General features: G+C 35.1%; 1 protein-coding gene across 1 annotated transcript in view; it reads right to left on the minus strand.

The window, feature by feature from the left end:
- l(2)05287 (WD repeat-containing protein l(2)05287) overlaps positions 1–22,336 on the minus strand; it is a 106,431-nt gene extending 84,095 nt beyond the window's left edge. The window contains exons 1-11 of the mRNA XM_025305585.1: positions 21,783–22,336; positions 21,509–21,710; positions 20,905–21,086; positions 20,642–20,761; positions 20,372–20,559; positions 20,137–20,295; positions 19,865–20,058; positions 17,415–17,599; positions 16,740–16,903; positions 16,472–16,658; positions 5,225–5,403 (exon numbers count right to left, since the gene is read on the minus strand). Of these exons, the coding sequence (XP_025161370.1) occupies positions 5,225–5,403; positions 16,472–16,658; positions 16,740–16,903; positions 17,415–17,599; positions 19,865–20,058; positions 20,137–20,295; positions 20,372–20,559; positions 20,642–20,761; positions 20,905–21,086; positions 21,509–21,710; positions 21,783–21,925 (1,903 nt within the window). The 5' untranslated portion in view covers positions 21,926–22,336. The remainder of the gene's footprint in view (positions 1–5,224; positions 5,404–16,471; positions 16,659–16,739; positions 16,904–17,414; positions 17,600–19,864; positions 20,059–20,136; positions 20,296–20,371; positions 20,560–20,641; positions 20,762–20,904; positions 21,087–21,508; positions 21,711–21,782) is intronic.
- Positions 22,337–23,482: the final 1,146 nt, after the last annotated feature.

Genomic DNA, 23,482 nt, shown 5'->3' on the forward strand with positions numbered 1-23,482 from the left:
CCAAAAACATATAGATACCCACTTCCATAAAAATCCGATTATTTTTATAACTTTGACTCGCCATGTTGGATCCGCCATTTTGAATTTAGGAATTTTGATATCAAATTCGGATTCAGCGACCTCAAAAACATATAGATACCCACCTATATGCAAAAAATAATAGTTTTACTATTTTCTTCTTCGATGTGTGTATACACGTCATCCACACTGGTGGCACGACTTTTTCATGCGGCTATACACGTCATCCACAGTCAAGGGGTTAATGATAATGACACTGTCTGACTGATGTTGCGCAAGTATAATATATGGCAGAAAAGATGCGCAATAACATATGCTAGTGATATTGTCGGTAAGAAATTACAGAATAGGCCTGCTGCGTGTGTGCGTGTGCGTGTGCGTGCGCGCGCGCGTGTGTGTATGTGTGTGTGTGTGTATGTGTGTGTGTGTATGTGTGTGTGTGCGTGTGTGTGTGTGTGTGTGCATAGTGGATGGATGGGCACATGGGTCTTTAGATAATGTTTGCGAGTGTTTGTGAGAATAAGTTACAGAACGAATAAGGATCATAAATGCTAACGAGTACATGAGATTCGTTGGCATATAAGTCGGACTCATGAGCGACTATTTGATGCTCGATGGTGAATGCTGCGAGCTCATACTAATAAGTAAGTACGTAGGTTTTGCGAGCGTGTACACGCAACAGTCCAGCAATAGTCCACAGTCCATTGTAATCATAGAGTCATTCCTATGTTTTATCAAATATTATTATAGCATATTATCTGGAAGTGAATGGGAGCCACTTTCAGCATTTAATTTAACCCATTAACCTTTTAACCCAGATCACCATTTAATTTAACCCATTAACCCATTAATCCAGAAGTCCTAAAATATTAACCTTACTTTGCAACTGTATTTTATGTAGAGAAATTATATTATATAAAGTTGGAATAGCATTTCCTTATGTTTTCGGGATTGTTCTACAAGATTCCGGCATCAGAATTCGTTTAAATTCACAATAAAATCAAATACGGCGGAATTTTTGAAAAAATGTCGTGAAAAATCGACAATTTTATTTTTTTATAAGCTTGATTTTGTATCAAAAACGTCACTTTGATATAGATACAAGTGTCACATCTTGTCTAAAAAATGTTGAACTTTCAAGGTATGCATTGGTGAAAATGTGAATTCAAGATGGCTACCTGAAAATGACGGTTTGTGCGAAAAAAACTAAAAAAATAATGTATTTTTAGAATAACTTCGCAAAATCCTAGTATTTAGCATCAATTTAGTATCCAGGGTAATGATTTTAGGATATTTGTTGACAACTAATTCATATTAGAGAATTTCAAAATGGCGGGTGCAAGATGGCGACTAAAAGGCATGAATTAGCGTGAAAATTCCCAGATTTTCATGAATTTTCTTGTATTATTTTCATATTCATGAATTATTTTCAAGACGTACACATGCACATATACAGGGTGGGTAATTATAAACTTACAAACTTTATAAAAAACATAAAAAACATTGAAATAAGTACAACGGACGAGAAAAAATAGAAATCGACTACGTAAAGTTTTGAGAAAAATTGTTAAATAAATGAGTGAATAAACGCTCAGTGGGCATGCATTGTGGGCATCGCAGGCATACTACTCCGCACGGTTTGGGCCGGATACCCACCCTGTATATGTACGTGTGTACGTCTTGAAAATAATTCATGAATATGAAAATAATACAAGAAAATTCATGAAAATCTGAAAATTTTCACGATAATTCATACCTTTTAGTCGCCATCTTGGACCCGCCATTTTGAAATTCTCTAATATGAATTAGTTGTCAACAAATATCCTAAAATCATTACCCTGGGTACTAAATTGATGCTAAATACTAGGATTTTGCGAAGTTATTCTAAAAATACATTATTTTTTTAGTTTTTTTCGCTCAAACTGTCATTTTCAGGCAGTCATCTTGAATTCACATTTTCACCAATGCATACCTTGAAAGTTCAACATTTTTTAGACAAGATGTGACACTTGTATCTGTATCAAAGTAATGTTTTTGATACAAAATCAAGCTTGTAAAAAAATAAAATTGTCGATTTTTCACTTTTTCCAAAAATTTCGCCATATTTGATTTTATTGTGAATCTAAACGAATTCTGATGCCGGAATCTTGTAGAACGACCCCGAAAACATAAGGAAATGCTATTCCAACCTTATATAATATGTTTCTTTACACAAAATACAGTTTCTCTACACAAAATATGGCTAATATTTTAGGACTTTTGGGCGTTAATGGGTTAATACGCTAAAACAAAAATGCGGGACAGAAAGTTTTGAGTCATTAAAGAGAAAGGATGATAGTCCTCAGTCCTTATCCATCCTGTAACTTATCCTCACAAACACCAGCCAAATATCCATCCACCCACTCATACGTGCGCATCTACACAAACGCATATACACAAAAGAGATGTAAATCCGACCGTGTAACTTCCATGCGGCACACGTTGAATAATATTAATACCGCGGCATGCCAACTGTACTGTAATTTCCAAACCTCATAACTTGTAACTTCGTAACGAAAAATGCTTAACGGAAAAATACTTTATTATGTTTTGGAAAGCTCTCGAGATAAGCTACAAAATTATACAAGGTGTCCAAAACCATCCGTCCACCCTTTCTAAAATGTAGAAAATTAATTTTTTTGGGGATCTAAAAAATTTTAATAACTATGTCGGGTACGCTCTTTTGATTGGTGATATTGTTGTGCCCACGCCTTTGGGGAACGTGTTGTTCCCACGCTCTTGGGAGAAGACTGTGAAGAAGGCATATAGAGAATGTTTGACAGCTGTTATCGTTGTCAAGGAGTTTGTTTACTAACAACTAGGGAGAGTCGCTCTAGTCCTGTCACGGCGTACGGACGTAAAGCGAATTCGTGCGATTATTTTGAGATTGATTAAGATCCGTTTTTCTTGGCTGTAAATAAAGCTTTTCTCGTTTAGTTTATCCCGAGTTATTTCTTTCACGCGCGGGCACAACAATATTATCAACCTCTGACTTCGACCGGAAGTGGGTTATCCAGACCGGAAGATCGTTTTTTATAGATGGAACATGCATATTTTTATTGCGGATTCCAATTGTACGCATAAAAAAACGTAATTTTGGTTTTAAAAATTTTTCTCGAAAACGTCATTTTTATCTCTAAATGACCTTTACATTTGAGCTTGGGTCCGGTTCGCACGAAACCCCTTTCAAACTTCAGGAACTGAATTGTCGAGAAAATAACAGTACTATCTAACAGAAAATCGAGAAATACGTAAGTTGACATTATTTTCTCGACAATTCAGTCCCTGAAATTTGAAAGGGGTTTCGTGCGGACCGGACCCGAGCTCAAATGTAAAGGTCATTTAGAGGTCAAAAATGATGTTTTCGAAAAAAATTTTTCAAACCAAAATGACGTTTTTTTATGCGTAGAATTGGAATCCGTAAAAAAAAATATGCATGTTCCATTTAAAAAAACGATCTTTCGGTCTGGATAACCCACTTCCAGTCGGACCCGGAAGTTGATAATATCACCAATCAAAAGAGTACCCGACATAGCTATAAAAATTGTTCAGATCCCCAAAAAAAATTTTCTAGATTTTAGGAGTGGACAGGTGGTTTTGAACACCCTGTATAATGAAAAATAAAGAGCTCCATTTAAGAAATCAAAGATGACCTTTATGTAACTTTGACAATACTGTTCAAGGTCATACTAATATTATTATATAATACGTTACTTAAAACCCTGCAACTTTTGAATGAAACTTGCTTCTCAAAAATGCATATTTAAAAAAATTTGGGTTGTTCGGAAAATAATTTCGGTTTTTTCAAATACATGATATTAGTTGTCTTTTTAAGCAGTTAACTTCATTCTAAACCAGAAAATTATTTTACATTTTTATAATACATATTTTAAGCTTCATTTGAAAAAAAGTTTTAGAATCTGTCAAGTTGTTTTTGTTTGACGTTATATAGAAAATGGAAACCAACGTATTTTCGTCAAATTTTGCTTTTTTATTACTGTAAAGGCAAAAATGCAGCGTAAGCAAGAAAAAAGTTGTACATTGTATATGGAGAAGATGTGTTTACTGAACAGTATCAAAATTGGTTTTCGAAATTTCGTTTGGGAATTTCGAACCTCAAAGATGCACCACGGGCTTTTGGAAAGTCCGTTGAGGCTGATGAGGACCAAATAAAGTCATTGGTGGATGCAAATCGTCATTTAACAACACGAAAAATTGCTGAGAGATTGAATTTATCGAATTCGACCGTGCATGAGCATTTGAAACAACTTGGTTTCTTTTCAAAACTCGATGTTTGGGTTCCATACATTCTCAGAAGAAGAGATTTGAGTCGTCGCATTACCATCTGCGATTTGCTATTGAAACGTGAAGAAAACGATCTATTTCTGAAGCAATTCATAGCTGGAGATGAAAAATTGATTGTGTACAACAATATTACTGCAAAAGATCATGGAGCAGATATGAAGAACCAGCTCAAAACACATCGAAAGCTGATATCCATCAAAAGAAAGTAATGCCCTCTGTTTGATATTATTGGAAAGGAATGGTTTCTTTTGAGCTGCTACCAAACAACCAAACGATTCGAATGTGTACTGTCATCAATTGGACAAATTAGATGATTCCATCAAGCAAAAGAGACCAGAATTGGCGAACAGAAAAAATGTGTTTCATCATGACAACTCCAAACTTCACACAAGTTTAATGACTCGCCAGAAGCTATTAGCGCTTGGATGGGATTTGCTACTGTATCCATCATATTCATCTGATCTGATACCATTCGATTATCACTTGTTTCGATCACTGCAAAATTCTTTGGACGATAAAAATTTCGATTCAAAGGTGTCAAAAACCTCAATTCAGAGTCAGTTTCTAATAATCCAGTTCCAATAAGGCCCAGAAGTTTTACAAGCGTGGAATCATGTTATTACTTCAAATATGGCAAAAGGTGTTAGAACAAAATAGTCAATACTTAACCAAATAAAACTTTGCTTTCTATTAAAAATATCGTCTTTCATTTTCATGCAAAAAACCAAAATTATTTTCCGAACAACCCAATATTAAGAGGTTTCTCTTAGAAAACTCTGTATAATAAAGGCTTTAAACTATTATATACTTATATACTATTATGTATCACCATGCAAAAAAGAAAAAACCTATTGTGACGTACATGAATTATCAGATGTAAATGCTGCCATATGAGTAGACTTCGGGTCGTACGTAAGGTTGACAATACTCAAAGATACGCTCCATGTTATAGCCAAAGTTAGAAGATTCCAAACTATTATGTATTGTTGCGACGCAGCTACGACAAGATGACAGGCCTCATGTTTCCCGAATTCTATCCGCCTATTTTACACATTTTTCAATTACATGTACAATTATAATTATAGCAATTAGCGGTTATTTCGTACTAAAGCTTCAATAATTATTTGGATCTTATTTATTAGCCAGAAATTATTTTTCTAAAAATTATGTTTATTTATATGGGACGTTTCGCGTCAACCGGATCATTAACGTCCTCAAAAATTGACGCATCGGATCGGGACGAGTAAGGGCTCGAATTGTTCGTCTACTTGAACACTTCTAGAAGCAACATGGCCTTTCCGGAAGTTCAAAGTAGTGGCTTCCAGGTGGTACTAAATATACCGAAAGATACACGAGAACCATAATGTATTTTCAATCAAAATATGTGAAACCTAGAATTTTCAACGTAAAATACGATAGCTCATATATTTTGATCTGCTAAATCCGAATCTAACAAGGGGAGGACGCATCGACCGGGAAACGGTTTGGAACGAAACTTACGGAGTTAATAGTATTTGACTACTAATAACTCATGGTAATAGCATACGACGCAATGCCTCTTCGTTTTCGAGAAAAAAACGGTCTAAAGAAAAGAGCCAACAAAGTGTACGAGTTAATAAGAATATTCAATGAAGCGGCATAGCGCAGCAGCGAAGGTAACGAACTACCGAGTTGACGGGCTGAGGTTCGATCCCTGCTGTATGGTTTTTTTTTATTCTGTAAGTATAAAAATGAAACAGAAAACATTAATAAATAATAAAACTGCGTTTCTTCAATATATTAGTGTTTGTTAAATATATTATTAATGATTTAAATTGCAAAAAGACCGTAAATCTTATCTATAAAATATATAGTGTATGAGAAAATTTTTATATAATTGCAATGGAAATAAGAATAAAAATATTGTTATAAAATATATAGGAATGCTACTAACCCTTTGCGGTCGATGCCACCACAGTGGCGGCATTCGTAAGTCGTCGTAGAAGTCGATGCCGCCAGGCTGGCATTCATGATCGCCTGGCGTGCGGCACGGCAAATGAGGCTAGCGATAATGAAAGAAAACTATCCTCCCGATGCTAGATTCAAATGTTTAGATCAACTTACAGATATCCATGTTTATCGATCTCTTCGAAATCGGCCGATCGCAAAGGGTTAAACTAATATGAGATAATTTTTCGTAATCTTATATTGTATATATAAAATATTTATTTCTGTTACAACTCTCTATATTGTGTAGAAGTCGTGTTAAAGTTGAAGTTGTGTTGAAGTTGTGTTGTGTCTTTATCTCTTCTGGCAATCCCTCTCCAGAAACTTCCTTTGTATCATTCTAAACGATCGTTAAGAATGACGAAATAATTCGAGCATCGGAACAGTCGTCAGTAGAGCAAGCAGCAGTGTGCGTTTATTAGTGATACAGAGCAATTCGGTGATCATATTTAAATTATATATATCATAACAATATCAAAGAATCCTTCAACAAGCAAAATAGTTGATGTAGAATCGCTAGAAGAAAGATCTTTTGAAAATGAAGATTTTAAAGGTGAATTCACTAATGCTCTCATATATGCGAATTCTATTTACGAGAATAATGTATTATTATCGAAAAATCCTCCAGCGAAAATATAATATATTTTTACTCCTATTTCCATTGCAATTATTATATAAAAATGTTCTCATACACTATATATTTTATAGATAAGATTTACGGTTTTTTTGCAATTTAAATTATTAATAGTATATTTAACAAACACTAATATATTTAAGAAACGCAGTTTTATTACTTATTAATGTTTTCTGTTTCACTTTTATACTTACAGAATAAAAAAAACCATACAGCAGGGATCGAACCTCAGCCCGTCAGCTCGGTAGTTCGTTACCTTCGCTGCTGCGCTACGCTGCTTCGTTGAATTTCTTTCTTATTAACTCGTACACTTTGTTGGCTCTTTTCTTTAGACCGTTTTTTCTCGAAAACGAAGAGGTATTGCGTCGTATGCTATTACCATGAGTTATTAGTAGTCAAGTACTATTAACTCCGTAAGTTTCGTTCCAAACCGTTTCCCGGTCGATGCGTCCCCCCTTGTAAGATCAGAATTGCCCTTCAACTTCATAGTTTTTTCGAACCCTAAAAACAGCTCAAAAATCTCTAAAAACGATCAAAAGCAAGTATTCCGATGTGCTGGATATACTACATAGGCTGAAAAGTCTTTGGCCTGACATATAGATGGCGCCACAAACTAAAAATCCTTATATTTCCTATAGAGTACCAACCTTAACTTAGATGCTGTAAAAATTTCATGATATTTCGTTGACTCGTGTACAAGTTATAGCTTTCGAAGTGACGTTACCTCTGAATTTATCTTTACTATGGAAAAAAGTGAATTTCGTGTTTTGATTAAACATTGCTTCCTGATGGGAAAAAACACTGTTGAAGCAAAGGCATGGCTTGATAAATGTTACGGCACATCTGCCCCACCGAATTCAACCATCAAATATTGGTTTGCTGAGTTTCGTCGTAACCGTACGAGCACAAATGATGCACCACGTTCAGGAAGGCCAAATGAGGCTAGAGATGTCGCTTCCGAACGACATCTCTCAACGTTATCTGGAGAGGGGAGAGTGTCGTGAGCGTGGAGCGTCAGATAGCTCAGTGGTCTAGAACAGTCGCTCGGCAAGCGAAAGACCCGGGTTCGATTCCCGGTCTAGCGACTACCGCGCTCTCGATATTTTTCTCTCCTCGGAACGAAAAAGGAGATGCAGGTCCCGAACGCACGGCGTCCCGTCGCCACCTAGTACGCCCTCCTTCTTTCATGGTTACTAAATGAGTTACTCCAGAAAACATCCACAAAATCAGTGAAATCGTGTTGAATGACCGCAAAATGAAATTGAGTGAGCTAGCTAACATCATAGGCATCTCAAAGGAACGCGTTGATCATATCATTCATGAATATTTATACATGAAAAAGCTTTGCGCTCGTTGGGTGCCGCGTTTTTTGACAATTGAGCAAAAAGCGGAACGTGTTCGACTTTCAAAGCAAAATCTGGCCCTGTTTAACCGCAATAAGAAGGAGTTTTTGCGTCGATTTGTCACAATGGATGAAACATGGATCCATCACTACATATCGGAGTCCAATCGGCAGTCAGCGGAGTGGTTATTGCCTGGTGAAAGCCGTCCGAAGCGCCCGAAGACACAACAATCAGCCGGCAAGGTTTTGGCCAGTATTTTTTGGGATGCGCATAACATAATATTCATTGATTATCTTGAACATGGTAAAACTATCAATAAAGAATATTACTGTACATTACTGGATCGATTGGACGACGAGGTCAAGGTTAAACGGCCACATTTGGCAAAGAAAAAAATTTTGTTTCACCAAGACAATGCTCCAGCTCACTCGGCTCGCGATACGACCGATAAATTAAAAAAATTTAAAGCTATGAATTGGTCCCGCATCCCCCGTATTCTCCAGACCTGGCCCCCAGCGACTATTTCCTTTTTCCCCGACTGAAGCAGTGGCTCGCTGGTAAAAGATTTTACTCGAATGAGGAGGTCAAGTTGGAAACAAATGCCTATTTTAAGGGACTTGACACCGAGCACTATAAGACCGGCATCGAAATGTTAGCGGACCGTTACACTAAGTGCATTACTCTAAATGGAGATTATGTCGAGGAATAAAACACTTTTTTCATTAAAAAAATCGTTTTTTCATTGTTAAGCCAAAGACTTTTCAGCCCATGTAGTAGAGCCATTCAAAATAGGTTCTAATACTAGTATTTGATTCATCGAGTCTAAAGTATATATTACGATCATCTTGGGACGTCACAGTTGTTTCCAAACCGTAAAAAATACCTCAAAAATCCCTAAAAACGATCAGAAAGTAAGACTGTGATACTGTCCAACCGATTAAGGCAAGACCAAACGTTGTCCGACCAGTTAAGGCAAAATGCGAAAGCTTTCTTTTCATGGACTAAGAAAAGATCTTTCGACACGATTTTATTTCTGTTACTAGAACACTATAAGCGCGCGCTACGCGCGCGCCATTTTAGCTTATTCATATTAAAGTTTAGAATAAATATTATAAATCATAAAAATAATCCCTGTAGTGTAATATAAGTTTAATAATATCCGACTCCAACATACGATGTATTAGGCGTATAATTTGATATTCCATGATACATTTTCTACATAGTAACGCGTAACCGTATAACCAATGAATTTCGACGTTTAACATTTCTATTCCAGACCATCTTAAGTTCATCTTCAGATGATATATGCATCGTTCTATTGGCTAAAAAGCATTTGAAGATGAATTCAAGACGGTTCTGAATATAGAAGCTGACTCTCCCCTCCCTCCCTCTCCTCATCACTCTATCACTTTCCCTTTTCTCTTCCTCTCTTTTTCTCTTCCTCACTCTTTCTTTCTCTTTAACTCTCACCCTCTCTCCCTGCCTCTCTCCCTCTCTCCATCCCTCTCCCTCTCTCCCACTTTCCCCCTCTCTCCCCCCTCTCTCTCACACACACACGCACACGCGCCACGCACACGCGCACACACACACACACACGCGCCACACACACACACGCGCGCGTGCGCGCACACACACACATACACACACACAAACCCCCTCTCTCTCACTCCCTCCCTCACACTGTGCTTCTTCTCACACTGTCCTCTCTCTTACACTCTCTCTCACTCACACTCTCTGTCTCTTACATGCTCTCCCTCTCTTACACTCTTTCTCTCTTTTTAGAAGGTGTAGCAAACATGGTTAAAGGAGAATATATATTAAGCGGAGATTTTAATATAGATATAGATTGGATGAAGGAGTCTTCCTTCTATGAAAATAAACTAAGAACGGCAATGCTTAGCTTGGGCATAAAACAGTATGTCAACTATCGGACGAGTTACGAGGTTACAAAAGATAGTAAAACAATTATAGATTTGGTCTTTGCTAATAATAAGATAAAGGTTAAAGTACTCGACAAATCCAAAATAACTGATCATGTGTAGCTGCAGGTAGAATTAAAAGTGATTAAATCGAAAAGTAAGTTCAGAGTATATAATAGTAGGGACTAATAGTCCTTTAATAGTAAATTTATAAGAGTTATAAGAATAGTAAATTTGATATAGACAAATTCCTAAACTTGCTGGGAAGGAAAGTGGTACAAGGGCAAGGTTTAAATGTTGATAAGAGGGCAGATAAGTTAATTAATAGTATAGTGGGTACACTAAATATAGTAGCTCCAAAGAAAGAGTTTAGAATTCCAAGCGTATGGTTGGGAAAAAAGTGGTTCTCGGATGAGATTAGACTGGCGACAGAGGCAAGAGATAAGACTTATTGTAGAGCAGTATATACGAAGAGCAGGATTGGTTAAAGTATAGGAAGAAGAGAAATGCTGTAGTCAAACTTATTAAAGACAGAAAGAGGGAATATTATGAAAGTACGATAGAGCAAAATAAGAATGATCCCAGGATTATGTGGAAAAATTTAAAGAAACTAATTAAAGGTGAGATAGGGGAAAGTGGTGAGACAGAGAATATAAATTTAGATATAAATTTTAAGATAATAGACCATATAAGTGATATAAAAGAGTACAATATAGAAGATAAATTTAATTTATTTTATGTGCATTAATAATATAGCATTAATAATATAGTGGATTCTATAGAAACAGAAAGAAATAAATTAGGTAAAGGAACTATATATGAGATAGAAGTAAGAAATGTCATAGAGGATTTTCAAATGATTGAAACAAAATATCTAGAGGAAGTTGTTACGAGTTTACCTAACAAAAAGGGAACGGAGGAAGGAATTTCGAGCAAGATACTAAAATCAATATTTCATGTAATGAATTTCATGTAAGGATGAATTTGTAGAAGTAATTAATGACTCTTTAAAAAAGGGTCAGTGTCCAAATAGTTGGAAAACGTCTACGATTGTTCCGATACCAAAAGTGGCTAAACCTAGGACTGCAAGTGAATATAGACCAATTAATATTCTACCGACATATGAAAAAGTACTGGAAGTTATTGTTAAAGAACAGATAGATTTACATTTAGAAAGCAATGACATCATTACGGAGAATCAATCGGGATTTAGAAAGCAACACTCGTGTGAAACGGCGATACAAATGATTATAGATGAATGGAAATTAATAACCAGTGAGAGGATGATGATAGGAGTAGTATTTATGGATCTGAAACGAGCGTTTGAGACTATAAACAGAGAAAGACTAATAGAAAAATTATATCAATATGGAATCAGAGGAACGGTGTTGGAATGGTTTCAATCTTATTTAGATAATAGAAGGCAACAAGTGCGTTTTGGGGATAGAATATCTAATCTACTTGAAACTAAGCATGGAGTCCCACAGGGTTCTGTATTGGGACCTTTATTGTTCATTATATATATAAATGATATAGTTAAAAGCTGCTCAGAAGGATGTAGGATAAAATTGTTTGCAGACGATACTATATTGTACACAACCAGTGTAAGTTGTAATGAAGTTGAACAAAAAATGAATTTTATGTTTAATAAAGTTGAAAAATGGTTAAAGGTAAATGGATTAAAGTTAAATGCAAATAAAACAAAATATATGGTTGTAAGGGGTGTGAGGAAAGAGCTGAAAGTGTGTACTGTAGTGAAATGTATGGATGGGATACCAATAGAACAGGTGGAAGAAATAAAATATCTCGGTGTAATCATTGATAACAAATTGAAAATTGATGAGCATTGCGATTATATGTGTAAGAAGATAGAAAAAAGAACAAGTTTCTTGAACAGGATGGGTAATAGTATATCGGCGTATATAAGATGCATTGTATATAAATCGATTATTGCGCCTCACTTTGAATATTGTGCGACCATATTAATTGGGATGGGCGAAGCACAATTAGATAAGTTACAAATAGCGCAAAATCGGGCTATGAGGGTCATACTTCAGTGCAGACGGGATACTGAGGTAGTACGTATGTTGCAATCGTTACAAGTTATGTCTGTGAGACAGAGGTACTATAACACAGGTATATTTATTTTTAAAACAGTAAAAGGCCTCTTGCCCTATTATTAGAGAAATAAGATACAAATAGTGAGTAACATAAGTGGTAGGTAAACGAGGCAAGGGGAAAATATTGTGATCCAATTTCGACGAACAAAGAATACGCAGAAATGTATGTTTTATAATGGAATAAAGATATATAACAATTTACCGATGGAGATAAAGTATTGTGAGAGATTGGAGTATTTTAAACGAAAACTAAAAAAGCATATTTTAAGAGTAAGTTAGTGTTAAGTTAGTTCATAGGATTTTCAAGTGTATTGTAATAGCTGAGAAGGCTAATAAAGATCAAATCAATCAATCTCTCACACACTTTCTCTCACACAATCTCTCTCTCATATTCTCTCTCTCTTTCTCTCCTTTCCTCTCTCACACTCAATCTCCCTACCATTCTCTCCTTCCCTCTCACACTCTCCTCTCTCTCACACACTCCACCCTTTCACACTCCTCTCTCTCTCTCTCTCTCTCTCTCTCTCTCTCTCTCTCTCTCTCTCTCTCTCTCTCTCTCTCTCTCTCTCTCTCTCTCTCCCCCTCCCTCTCCCCCCTCTCCCCCCCCCCTCTCTCTCTCTCTCTCTCTCTCTCTCTCTCTCTCTCTCTCTCTCTCTCTTTCTCTGTCTCACCCTCTCTCTCTCACACTCTATCTCTCTCACACTCTTTCTCACACTTTCTCTCTCTCATCCTTTCTCTCTCTCTCATACTTTATCAAAGCTCTTTCGCATAGTCAAAATACGTGCAAAAATGAAGCGAAACATTGCCATGCAAAAGGATTTGAAATTCAGTCCCGTCAGTGTGACGTAAATTTGCAATTACACATAAAGTTTTTCTAGGCCGATATAGAATATTAATTTCATATTGAGCAATGCTCCGTTTCATATTCCCACACATGTACTTTACCTTTATAAAAGAATTCTCAATTCGGCGCATCGAATGCGACGTAAACTTTGCAAGAAACAGCAGGTGTCCTATCGCAATAGTTTCGCATCATTTTTCTAAGATGTTTCTTATTACTCTTTTTTATTTTCGTACGAATATTTATTATACGAAGCGAAAAGGTTTTCAATTTGGTACAGCCAGGGCGACATAAACTTTGCAAGGACTCGTTGTTCTAATCGCAATAGTTACTCATCGTTTTTCTCAGATGATTTATTCCACTTTATTTTGGCAGGAATATACACTGTACGAAAGTCTTCTTCATTCCGTGCAGCTAGTGCGATGTAAACTTTGTAAGAAAGTATCGGTTTTCTATTCGCAATAGTTCCTCATCGTATTTCTAACATGTTTTTTATTGCTCCACTTTATTTTGGCAGGAATATTTGCTGTACAAAAGCGTTTTCAATTCCGTACTGCTAGTGCGACGTAAACGTTGCAGAAGGAAGTCGGTGTCTTAATCGCAATAGTTTCCCATCATTTTTCTCGGGTGACTTGAATTAATCCGCTTTATTTTGATAGGAAAATTCACTGTACTAAAACGTTTTCAATTCCGTACTTCCACTGCGACGTAAACGTTGCAGGAGGAACTCGGTGTCCTATTCGCAATAGTTTTTCATCGCTTTTTTCGGATGATTTGTAATACACCGCTTTATTTTGGCAGGAATATTCACTGTACGAAAACGTTTCCGTACTGCTAGTGCGACGTAAACTTGACAAAAAGAAGTCGATAACACGATAAAGTGAGAAGCCGATTTACGTGAAAACAAGCATACTGTTTCTGAAGAATCATTTTCTTGTAATAATATTCATTGCTCAAATTATTCTTTATTATGTTACACTGTATATATATCAGCAAGTCGAAAAATCCGAGAAGCAGCAGCAAAATGCACATTTCCGAGAGAAGGCAAATATCGGCAGCATTGCATTCATATTCATATAAGATCTGTGTGTAGAAAAGTCAAAATTACAATGCACACACACATTTGTCCGAAGTTTGTGAGAAAAAATATATATGGAAAAATGCGATGAAAGGATAGCGTAATCGCATCAGCGCTTATCCGGCAATTGTCTTTACTATATAAATACTATGTAAATATATGTATGTACACATATGTGTATTAAAATTCACTAACGTCGATAACAGATGATAACGTTCCCTACTTTTTGACGATCGCCTCTACGTTATCGACGCTTTGCAAGTTCGTTGACGACTTCAGCCCCTTAACCCCTTAACCGGCTGAACAGCATCAGTTTTACTTTCAGGTCGTTTTTAGGGATTTTTGAGATATTTTTTACGGTTTGGAAACAACTGTGACGTCCCAGGATGATCGTATATATAGTTATATATAGTTTAGACTCGATGAATCAAATATTAGTATTAGAACCTATTTTGAATGGCTCTATATCCAACACATCGGGATACCTGCTTTTGATCGTTTTTAGGGATTTTTGAGCTGTTTTTTGGGGTTAGAGAAGAACTGCGACGTTTAAGGACAATTCTGATCTTAGATTCGGATTTAGCGGATCAAAATACATGAGCTATCGTATTTTACGTTGAAAATTCGGAGTTTCTTATGATTTGATTCAAAATACATTATAGTTCTCGTGCATCTTTCGGTATATTTAGCACCTGGAAGCCACCACTCTGAATTTACAAAAAGGCCATGTTACTTCTAGAAGTATTCGAGTAAACGGACAATTCAAGCCCTTACTCTTCCCGATCCGATGCGTCAATTTTTGAAGACGCCGGTGAATCGGTTGATGCGGAACGTCCCATATATTTAAATAAAAATTATTCCGAATTTTGATACTAAATTGATCTGTTTTTTTTTTTATATATCTTTAATATATAACTCTAATCCGAAATCGGTTTTAAATCCAGATTTCCTATTATAGTTAGATATCTGAATCTTTTGAAGCTTTATTTTGTATATTTAACTAATAATATATTAGAGCAAATATATTGTATTGTAAGAATATTGATGATGAAAAGGAAAAAGAGAAATATTGAAGGTTGTATGATATACAAAACGACAAAGGACGGGTTAATGCGACTGTTTCGACTCTCGTTTTTTTAACGGACTATTCCTTAAGCGTCACCGCGGCGAATTTCTAAATGCGAAATGGGAGACGGCACAAAGTCTCAATGCTTCAGTGCGCGGGAGATAAAAATAAAAGAAAGCATAAAAGAAACATTACAATAACATAAAATACAGGGTGTTCCGTAAGACGAGGTCAATCGCTCGAGAAATGAATGGGGAACCACAAACAAGAAAAAAAGTTGATATAAACATAGGTCCAAAAATACGTTGTTTTCGAGTTATCGCCATTTTTATGTTAAAATTTGAAATTGCTTTGCTTTCGAATTTTTTTGGTTATGGAATTTCGATGGTTTTTATGAGTTTCAAAACACAACTAAAGTAAAAAAAAAGTTGCGGCAAAGAATAACTAATGGATTTGAAAACATTAGAGAAAATCCGGAAGTGCAACAAAGAGTTCGGGACTCCTTAGAAAGAAGACTTAGAGCCTGCATTCATGTAGAAGGAGGTCATATCGAACACCTCATATAATTTTACGTTCACGCTCACGCACACGCACGCACACACGCACGCACACACGCGCGCACACACGCGCACACGCACGCACACACGCGCACACACACACACACGCGCACACACACGCGCGCGCGCGCGCACACACACACACACACACATACACACACACACACGACAGAGAGGGTTTGGAGTCACTACCATAGGAGTGACGAACTGTGGGGTCCTGATCTCTGCCAAAGGATGCTAAGCGGGCTGTACCTCCACGCGGTGCATCCTGGGTGGTGCTAAAGCAGCCCGCAACTTTTATTTGACTTTAGTTGTGTTTTGACACTCATAAAAACCATCGAAATTCCAAAACCAAAAACAATCGAAAGCAAAGTAATTTCAAATTTTAACATAAAAATGGGAATAACTCGAAAACAACGCATTTTTGGACCTATGTTTGTATCAACTTTCTTTCTTGTTTGTGGTTGCCCATTCATTTCTCGAGCGATTGACCTCGATTTACGGAACATCCTGTGTAATTAATGAAATCTGTTACTTCCAACATATTGTATATCTTGTGACTTACGTTATTGGATAATCATATTGAATGTGCGTAAGACTATTTTCCAACTTGCATGTTTCTGGTATCCATATAGTCAAAGTAGAATGGAAACCGATGGCCAATAATGATCCATCCATGGAAAATCCTGCATCCGTAATAGTTAAGCCGCGATAGTCATTCTTTGCATGGCAATGCCATTGTCTCGTCTCTTCTATAACAAATATAATTACATGAAATATCGATGTTAAATGTGAGACTTCTCTGATTAAAATTAAAGTAATTAGATCTGCACCTTGTACACTCGAGGGTTGCCCTAAAATCCATAATTTAAATTTATTATCTTTCCCAGTGGTAATTGCTAACCATTTGTCATCATTCAATGTTTTATTTGGTTGAAATTGTAATGCATTCACACCATTTTCGTGGGGCAATTCAATTGCTGTGTTTAATATGTATCTAAATTGACAGAGAAAAAAATTATCTATTAACGTATGATGCCAATATATGATATTTATATGTGACGTGATATTATGATGTGATATAATGATAAAAGATTACTACAGCAACATACCAGCTGAATACAAATAGAATATAATGAGAAAAGGAAAACAGTGAAGAAGATATGTAGAACATACTAAAAATAGCAGATTGCAACTCATAAATGAACAATATACTAAACATGTAATGTGTGAGATGTACGAAAAGATCAGACGCAAGCGCGAGTGTTTTCAGCTCATGTTATATAATGTAAAAAGTGATACAGGCGAGATATTAACTGAAGATAAAGAAATCACAGACCGACGGAGGATATATTTTGAAAACATGCTCAATGAAGGAAAGAGAGACTGGACTTTGTCAAGCAAAATGAAAAATATATTTTCCCTTTTAAATTAGATAATATGATGTTGATTATTGTCCAAGTTATTCTATTCTAGACCTATCATATCTTTTTGTAGTGTATACTTACATCTGTTTATTCCAATCAAATCTCCAAAATTTCAATCTAACTTCTATGTATGAGACTTTATCGTTTCTCTCTTCGACTGTTGCCATCCATGTGCCATCAGGATTCAAAGCGATCTTTGTAACTTCCGTATTTACAATAATCACATCACGCTCTTGGGTCAAAAAATTTTGTGCAGTGATGTTAATCTACAAAATATAATATATTCACTGTTTCTTCTTTCTTGTATATATATATTTTTATATAATTTATATATTTTATGTGCAAAATGAAGCACATAAAATAGATCACCTGAATATCTCAGCTGTTTTAGTGATAGAAAAAAAATATGTCAGACCCAACTTGCATCTGCACTTCCTTCTCTTAGCTGGCCCCCCTCCTCTTGGGATCCGCATCCCCCGCCAGAGTCACCGATCGAAAGTAGGGGAAAGGAAAGGGGAATGGTGTGTTGGACTAAGGCTCGGTCCTACTTTTTGCCCTCCTCAATTACATCTGAGGAGGGCTGGGAGTCCTCTCTTTCCCGAATATAAATTATTATGTAGTGTAAGGGAGGCTGTACAGCCAAATAGAAAGTAATATTAAATCTCAAGTACGTCCCTGCTCCACAAAGGCCCGATGGTAAACATCCCAAGGGAGTTTTAGCCGGCAAGAGTCCGGCATAACTCTAGCTCTCTTCCAAGGGAGCGAGGATATCCATGAGGATTTCCCTCCGTTAAAAAAAAGACCAAACTTGCATAGTGTCGAGAGGCACATAATTTGATGTAAATAATTTTTTAATAGGTGAACGCGTAGAGAGAGATCATATGAACTTCTAATATAAAATCAATTTCGTTTTTTTAAATAAAATGTTTCTCTTACGTATTACCTAGTAGAGCGTTTTAACCCCTTGACTGTGGATGACGTGTATGGCCGCATGAAAAAGTCGTGCCACCAGTGTGGATGACGTGTATACACACATCGAAGAAAAAAAATAGTAAAACTATTGTTTTTTGCATACAGGTGGGTATCTATATGTTTTTGGGGTCGCTGAATCCGAATTTGATATCAAAATTTCGAAATTCAAAATGGCGGATCCAACATGGCGAGTCAAAATTATAAAAATCATGAAAATCTGATTTTCAAAATTTAGATCCGCCATTTTAATTTTAAAATTTTGATATCAAATTTGGATTAAGCGATCCCAAAAACATATAAATACCGACTTTCATTAAAATCTAATTATTTTCATAATTTTGACACACTATGGTCGATCCGCCATTTTGAATTTTGAAATTTTGATATCAGATTCGGATTCAGCGACCCCAAAAACATATAGATACCCACTTTCATAAATATCCGATTATTTTCATAATTTTGACCCACCATATTGGATCCGCAATTTTGAATTTCGGAATTTTAATATCAAATTTGGATTCAGCGACCCCAAAAACTTTTATTATAAAAAGAACATAAAGAAAATTCGACATTTTTCCAACACAAAAATGGCACAACTAGTACATTTCTGCCTCCACAGTCAAGGGGTTAAGACACGTACAATAACCTACGATTCAAGGTTATTCAAAGATTATTAAAAGCTAATTGGAAAAAGAAATAATTTACTTTATGTGAGCGATATTATTTTTTCGTAATTCCTCTGGTTGTTAATAATGCCACGATAATATGAATTGTCGAATATAAACAAATATTCAGTTACGTTGTATACTTTTACTATATTCAGTTACATTGTACTCTGTACCCATATTAGTTTGCGATATTTTGTCGATCTTGCGATGCGACTTGTAGTTTTCGTGCGGCTTGTAGTTTTCAAAATGTATTATTCAAAGTTTGAGAAAGTACATATGGTCTACATTTATCGCGAATATCGTCAAATTATGAGAGAAACAGTGCGTTTATATGCAAAAAAAGTTTCTGAGCATGCTAGACTCTCGTAACGTAACTGAATGTTTATAATAGAAGCATACAACGTAATTAAATATTTATTTACATTTGACGATTCGTATTATCACAACATTACTAACAACCAGAGAAATTCTATCGAAAAAATTCTATTACTTACATGAAATAAATTATTTTCCCTTTACAATTGGCCTTCAGTGACTTTGAATGGCCTTGAATGGCTTTGAATGATTTTAAACCATATGTCATTGTACGCATTTTAAAACACTCTACCATATAGTACGTAAAAAAAAAAACATTCCATGTAAAATAAGTTAATCTCATATCAGAAATTCATATGATCTCTCTCTCTCTTTCTCTCTCTCTACACGTCCACCTATTAGAAAATTATTTACATCAAATTATATGCCTTTTAACACTATATAAATTTGATCTGACACATTTTTTTCTATCATCAAAACAGCCGAGATATTCGAGTGACCAATTTTAGGTATTTTACCCTGTACTATACCTTTTATATAATCTTTCTCTACATTCACATTTAATATTTTACTTACATTGTATAATAGGTTTTTAGTGTGAGTGTTGTAAAATTGCACATGTCCGGTGCGACTATTCAGAACCAGACAACCCGTCCTCGGGTCGACAGTAAGTCCTGCAGGAAACAGATCTTTTGAGGAAGACACAATACCCCATGTAAAGTTTTGTATCACTGTTGTCTGCTTTTTTTGAGGATTCACAATAAGAATACCTGTTATCATTTAATATAAAAGTAATCACTGTATATTATTATTATTAGAAACTTCAGTAAAATATAATATAGTTTTACCATTATCTAACATCGATACAGCTACGTATGAATTATCTGGTGCAATTGTGAGATGTTTAATAGGTGCTGATAATCGCGGAAGAAATGATTTATGTTGAGGGTTTGCTAGAGTCCACTTTACTAACACACATTCACTACCACCTGTATACATGTGGCCACCTATAATAAAATAAATATATACATTATTTCATATAAAGACATGTGGAATACTTTAGAAATCTTGAATAACCATTACCTGATTTACTAAACATTATTTCGGTAACTGGCAACGTATGCCAATGAAAGACAGCAGTGTATGGTCTGGTTTGAAATAAACCTCTCCAAACCACTACACGACCTGTATTATCTCCTGTAGCAACACATTCTTCTATCGGATGTCCTGCTATACAAGTAGGTAATCTACTTGTATTACCAGTCTTGTGTCTATGTATTTATACAAGAAATTTAACAAATAATTCTATGAAAAGTTCTAATGTATATAAATAGTAGTTTTTAAACATCTTACAATTTGTCCACTAAATTTCTTGCTGGATTTAATATGTGTAAATCTGTATCATGAAGGAGTGCTACCAAATTTTCTTCATGATTTCCAATTATATCAATGTAATATTCTTGTGACTTAGCACTAAAAAATTATAATAAAAAAATTATGTATATAATAAAATATATATTGAATAAGTATATATGTTCATGCAATTATTAGACAATTGTTAACCAACAATTTATTCTGCAGAAAAAAACATATTAGAATGTCAGATATATACTTACAATATATATATTGATTTTATACATGTTCCATTCTCTATATCAAATAAAAGTACATAGATCTTACTTCCACACTCAGAGATATGAGTTATTAATGCTTGACATATTTTATTTCCTTGAGGTGTCTTATATTTAACAATATGGAAAGTTTTAACTTTTGCCTTGTCATTTCCTAATTTCAATGGCTATAAATATATATATATATATATATTTCTTTTGATATCTTATATTTATAGTTATACAGTTTATTGTTTATTCAATTATTTAAATTAACATCAGTTATATTGCATATCTCCTCTGTACTTGAAACATGTATAAGCTATATAATAAACTATGTATAAGCTATATAACAACTTATATATTCATTACTCATATTGGAAAAATGTTTTAAGAATAATTCATTATTTGTTTAAATTTTTCTTGAATAATAAAAAATAGTAGATAGTAACTAAAGTAGTTGGACAAATAAAAATAATGAAAATAATAATAAACAATAAAAACTAATTATGAAGGTAAGTCATTGCAAAAAAAAGTAATTTGTGGTAATAGTACAAATAATATATTATTATCCAACTTTACTCATAACTTAATGCTTAACTCATCTTACCAGCTTTCTAGTGATAATGTTGTTTTGACAGCACCAAAAATCCAGCTGACCCTTTTCGGTACAACCTATAATCATATGCATATTATCTGGATGCATTAATATACCAACTATTTTGTAGTCTGAAGGTTCAAATTCTTGCACAAAGTCTCCAGTTTGCGTGCTGCACACTTTTATGACATTCTTCCATATTATATATAAACTTCTGAAAAGAATATCCCCATTACACATAAATAACCGCATACATAATAAATTTAATGAAAAGACAAAAACTCACTCGCCATCGCAGGAAAACAGCGGACGTTGATCGACTATACTTCCACCGCTTTTTCTTTTCACTGTTAAATCATCCAACTCGATAAGGTTAACACTTGAACTCACAGACGAATTCATACCGTTTCTGACTGACATCAATTGCATTTTAGCAAAAATTAAGTAAAAATAATTTCACTTCAAAATGGTATGCTTATATAATAAATATATATCGAGTTTGTATATAAAGAAAATACTTATTATCATGGATATAACAAACACATCGAGTAAAGATATGTGTCACTATACTATGTAATTCAGCTCAGTTCATTCATTCATTCATTCATTCACTCAATATATGGCTCTGAACAGAGTGATTACACTCCTTCTTTTACGCCAATTACGATTTTGGAAATAAAAGAGAAACAGGGACAACGCGTACGCAGTCTCCAAGATAAAAAAATATGCGTAGTTACAGGAACCACATTCAACCGTTATGGAGGCGAACAAAAAACTCCTCAATTCAGTTCAACAATAGGACCAGAGCACAGACTTCTGCATAACGCATAATACACAACGCATAAGAGAATCAACCCATCAGAGTTCTTCATTTCTGTCCTGAAGAGGGAAATGAAGAAAACTAATTGGCTGCATTCAGCAGACTCAACAGTTGGACATTATTAGATTTTCCACTAAATCTCGCTCCTGATTGGTAAATACTTCTGGGTCTATGAAGAATCTAAAAGAATGCTCCAATCACAGACAATAATCACTAAGCGCTCACTGATCATTTTGTTCTACTGAACGCAGCCAAATAGGTTTGTTCGCATCGCATGCTTCAATGTACACCAGGGAGCATTTGGATCACGGATAAGATGGTGGTTGGAGCAGATGAGTTCATGTGCACCAATGCTCAGTGACACAAACGAATTGGAGCAGTTTCTCTTCTTTTAAGATGTATGCAAACATGCAAATTAACTCGCAGCATGGATCCATTGGAAGATTTTCTCATTGGCTTTAATATATTAATTATGAATGAAATTAATGAAAATCTTTTATCTTTAGCTGTAATTCGTGATTTATTTGTGGAAGACAATGGGAACGACGATGAAATAGAGAGTGAGTATTGATGAAGATGTGACATCCTAACCTTATTTGCTATAACCTCTGAACATTATTAGTTTTAATTTGTCTTTTCGGTAATTATACAGAATATCCCCCTCACCTCCGATTTTGATAAAAAAATATTTAATCGACGCATTTTTTCAAGAGAAACAACTTTTCTATTTGAAAAAATCTCTGTCGGAATCTTATCTGTCGCCTCCGTGACAGATTTCCTAACCTAAATTGTCATCAACTTTAACAATTTATATCTCGCTCCACAAGACAGAGCGACGACTTTTTCAAATAGAAAAGTTGTTTCTCTTGCAAAAACGCGTCGATTAAATATTTTTTCGTCAAAATTGGAGGTGAGGGGGGTATTCTGTATAATTACCGTCATTTCCTTAAATAATTAGTGCATTTTTATTTGATTTTATATAATTTGTAGATATTGCTATTAATGCAGTTATTGAAATGGCTGAAGGTATCATTCAAAGAAGACGTAGAACATGCATAACTAATTATATTGAACAAATAGTGCCAATGTATACCAATGAAGAATTTATTATGCATTATCATTTAAAAAGAATGCTTTTCAGAAGCATGGTGGACAGATTTAGTTAT

The sequence above is a fragment of the Harpegnathos saltator genome, unplaced genomic scaffold, assembly GCF_003227715.2.
Source record: "Harpegnathos saltator strain DR-91 unplaced genomic scaffold, Hsal_v8.6 scaffold701, whole genome shotgun sequence".
NCBI classification, from domain to species: domain Eukaryota; kingdom Metazoa; phylum Arthropoda; class Insecta; order Hymenoptera; family Formicidae; genus Harpegnathos; species Harpegnathos saltator.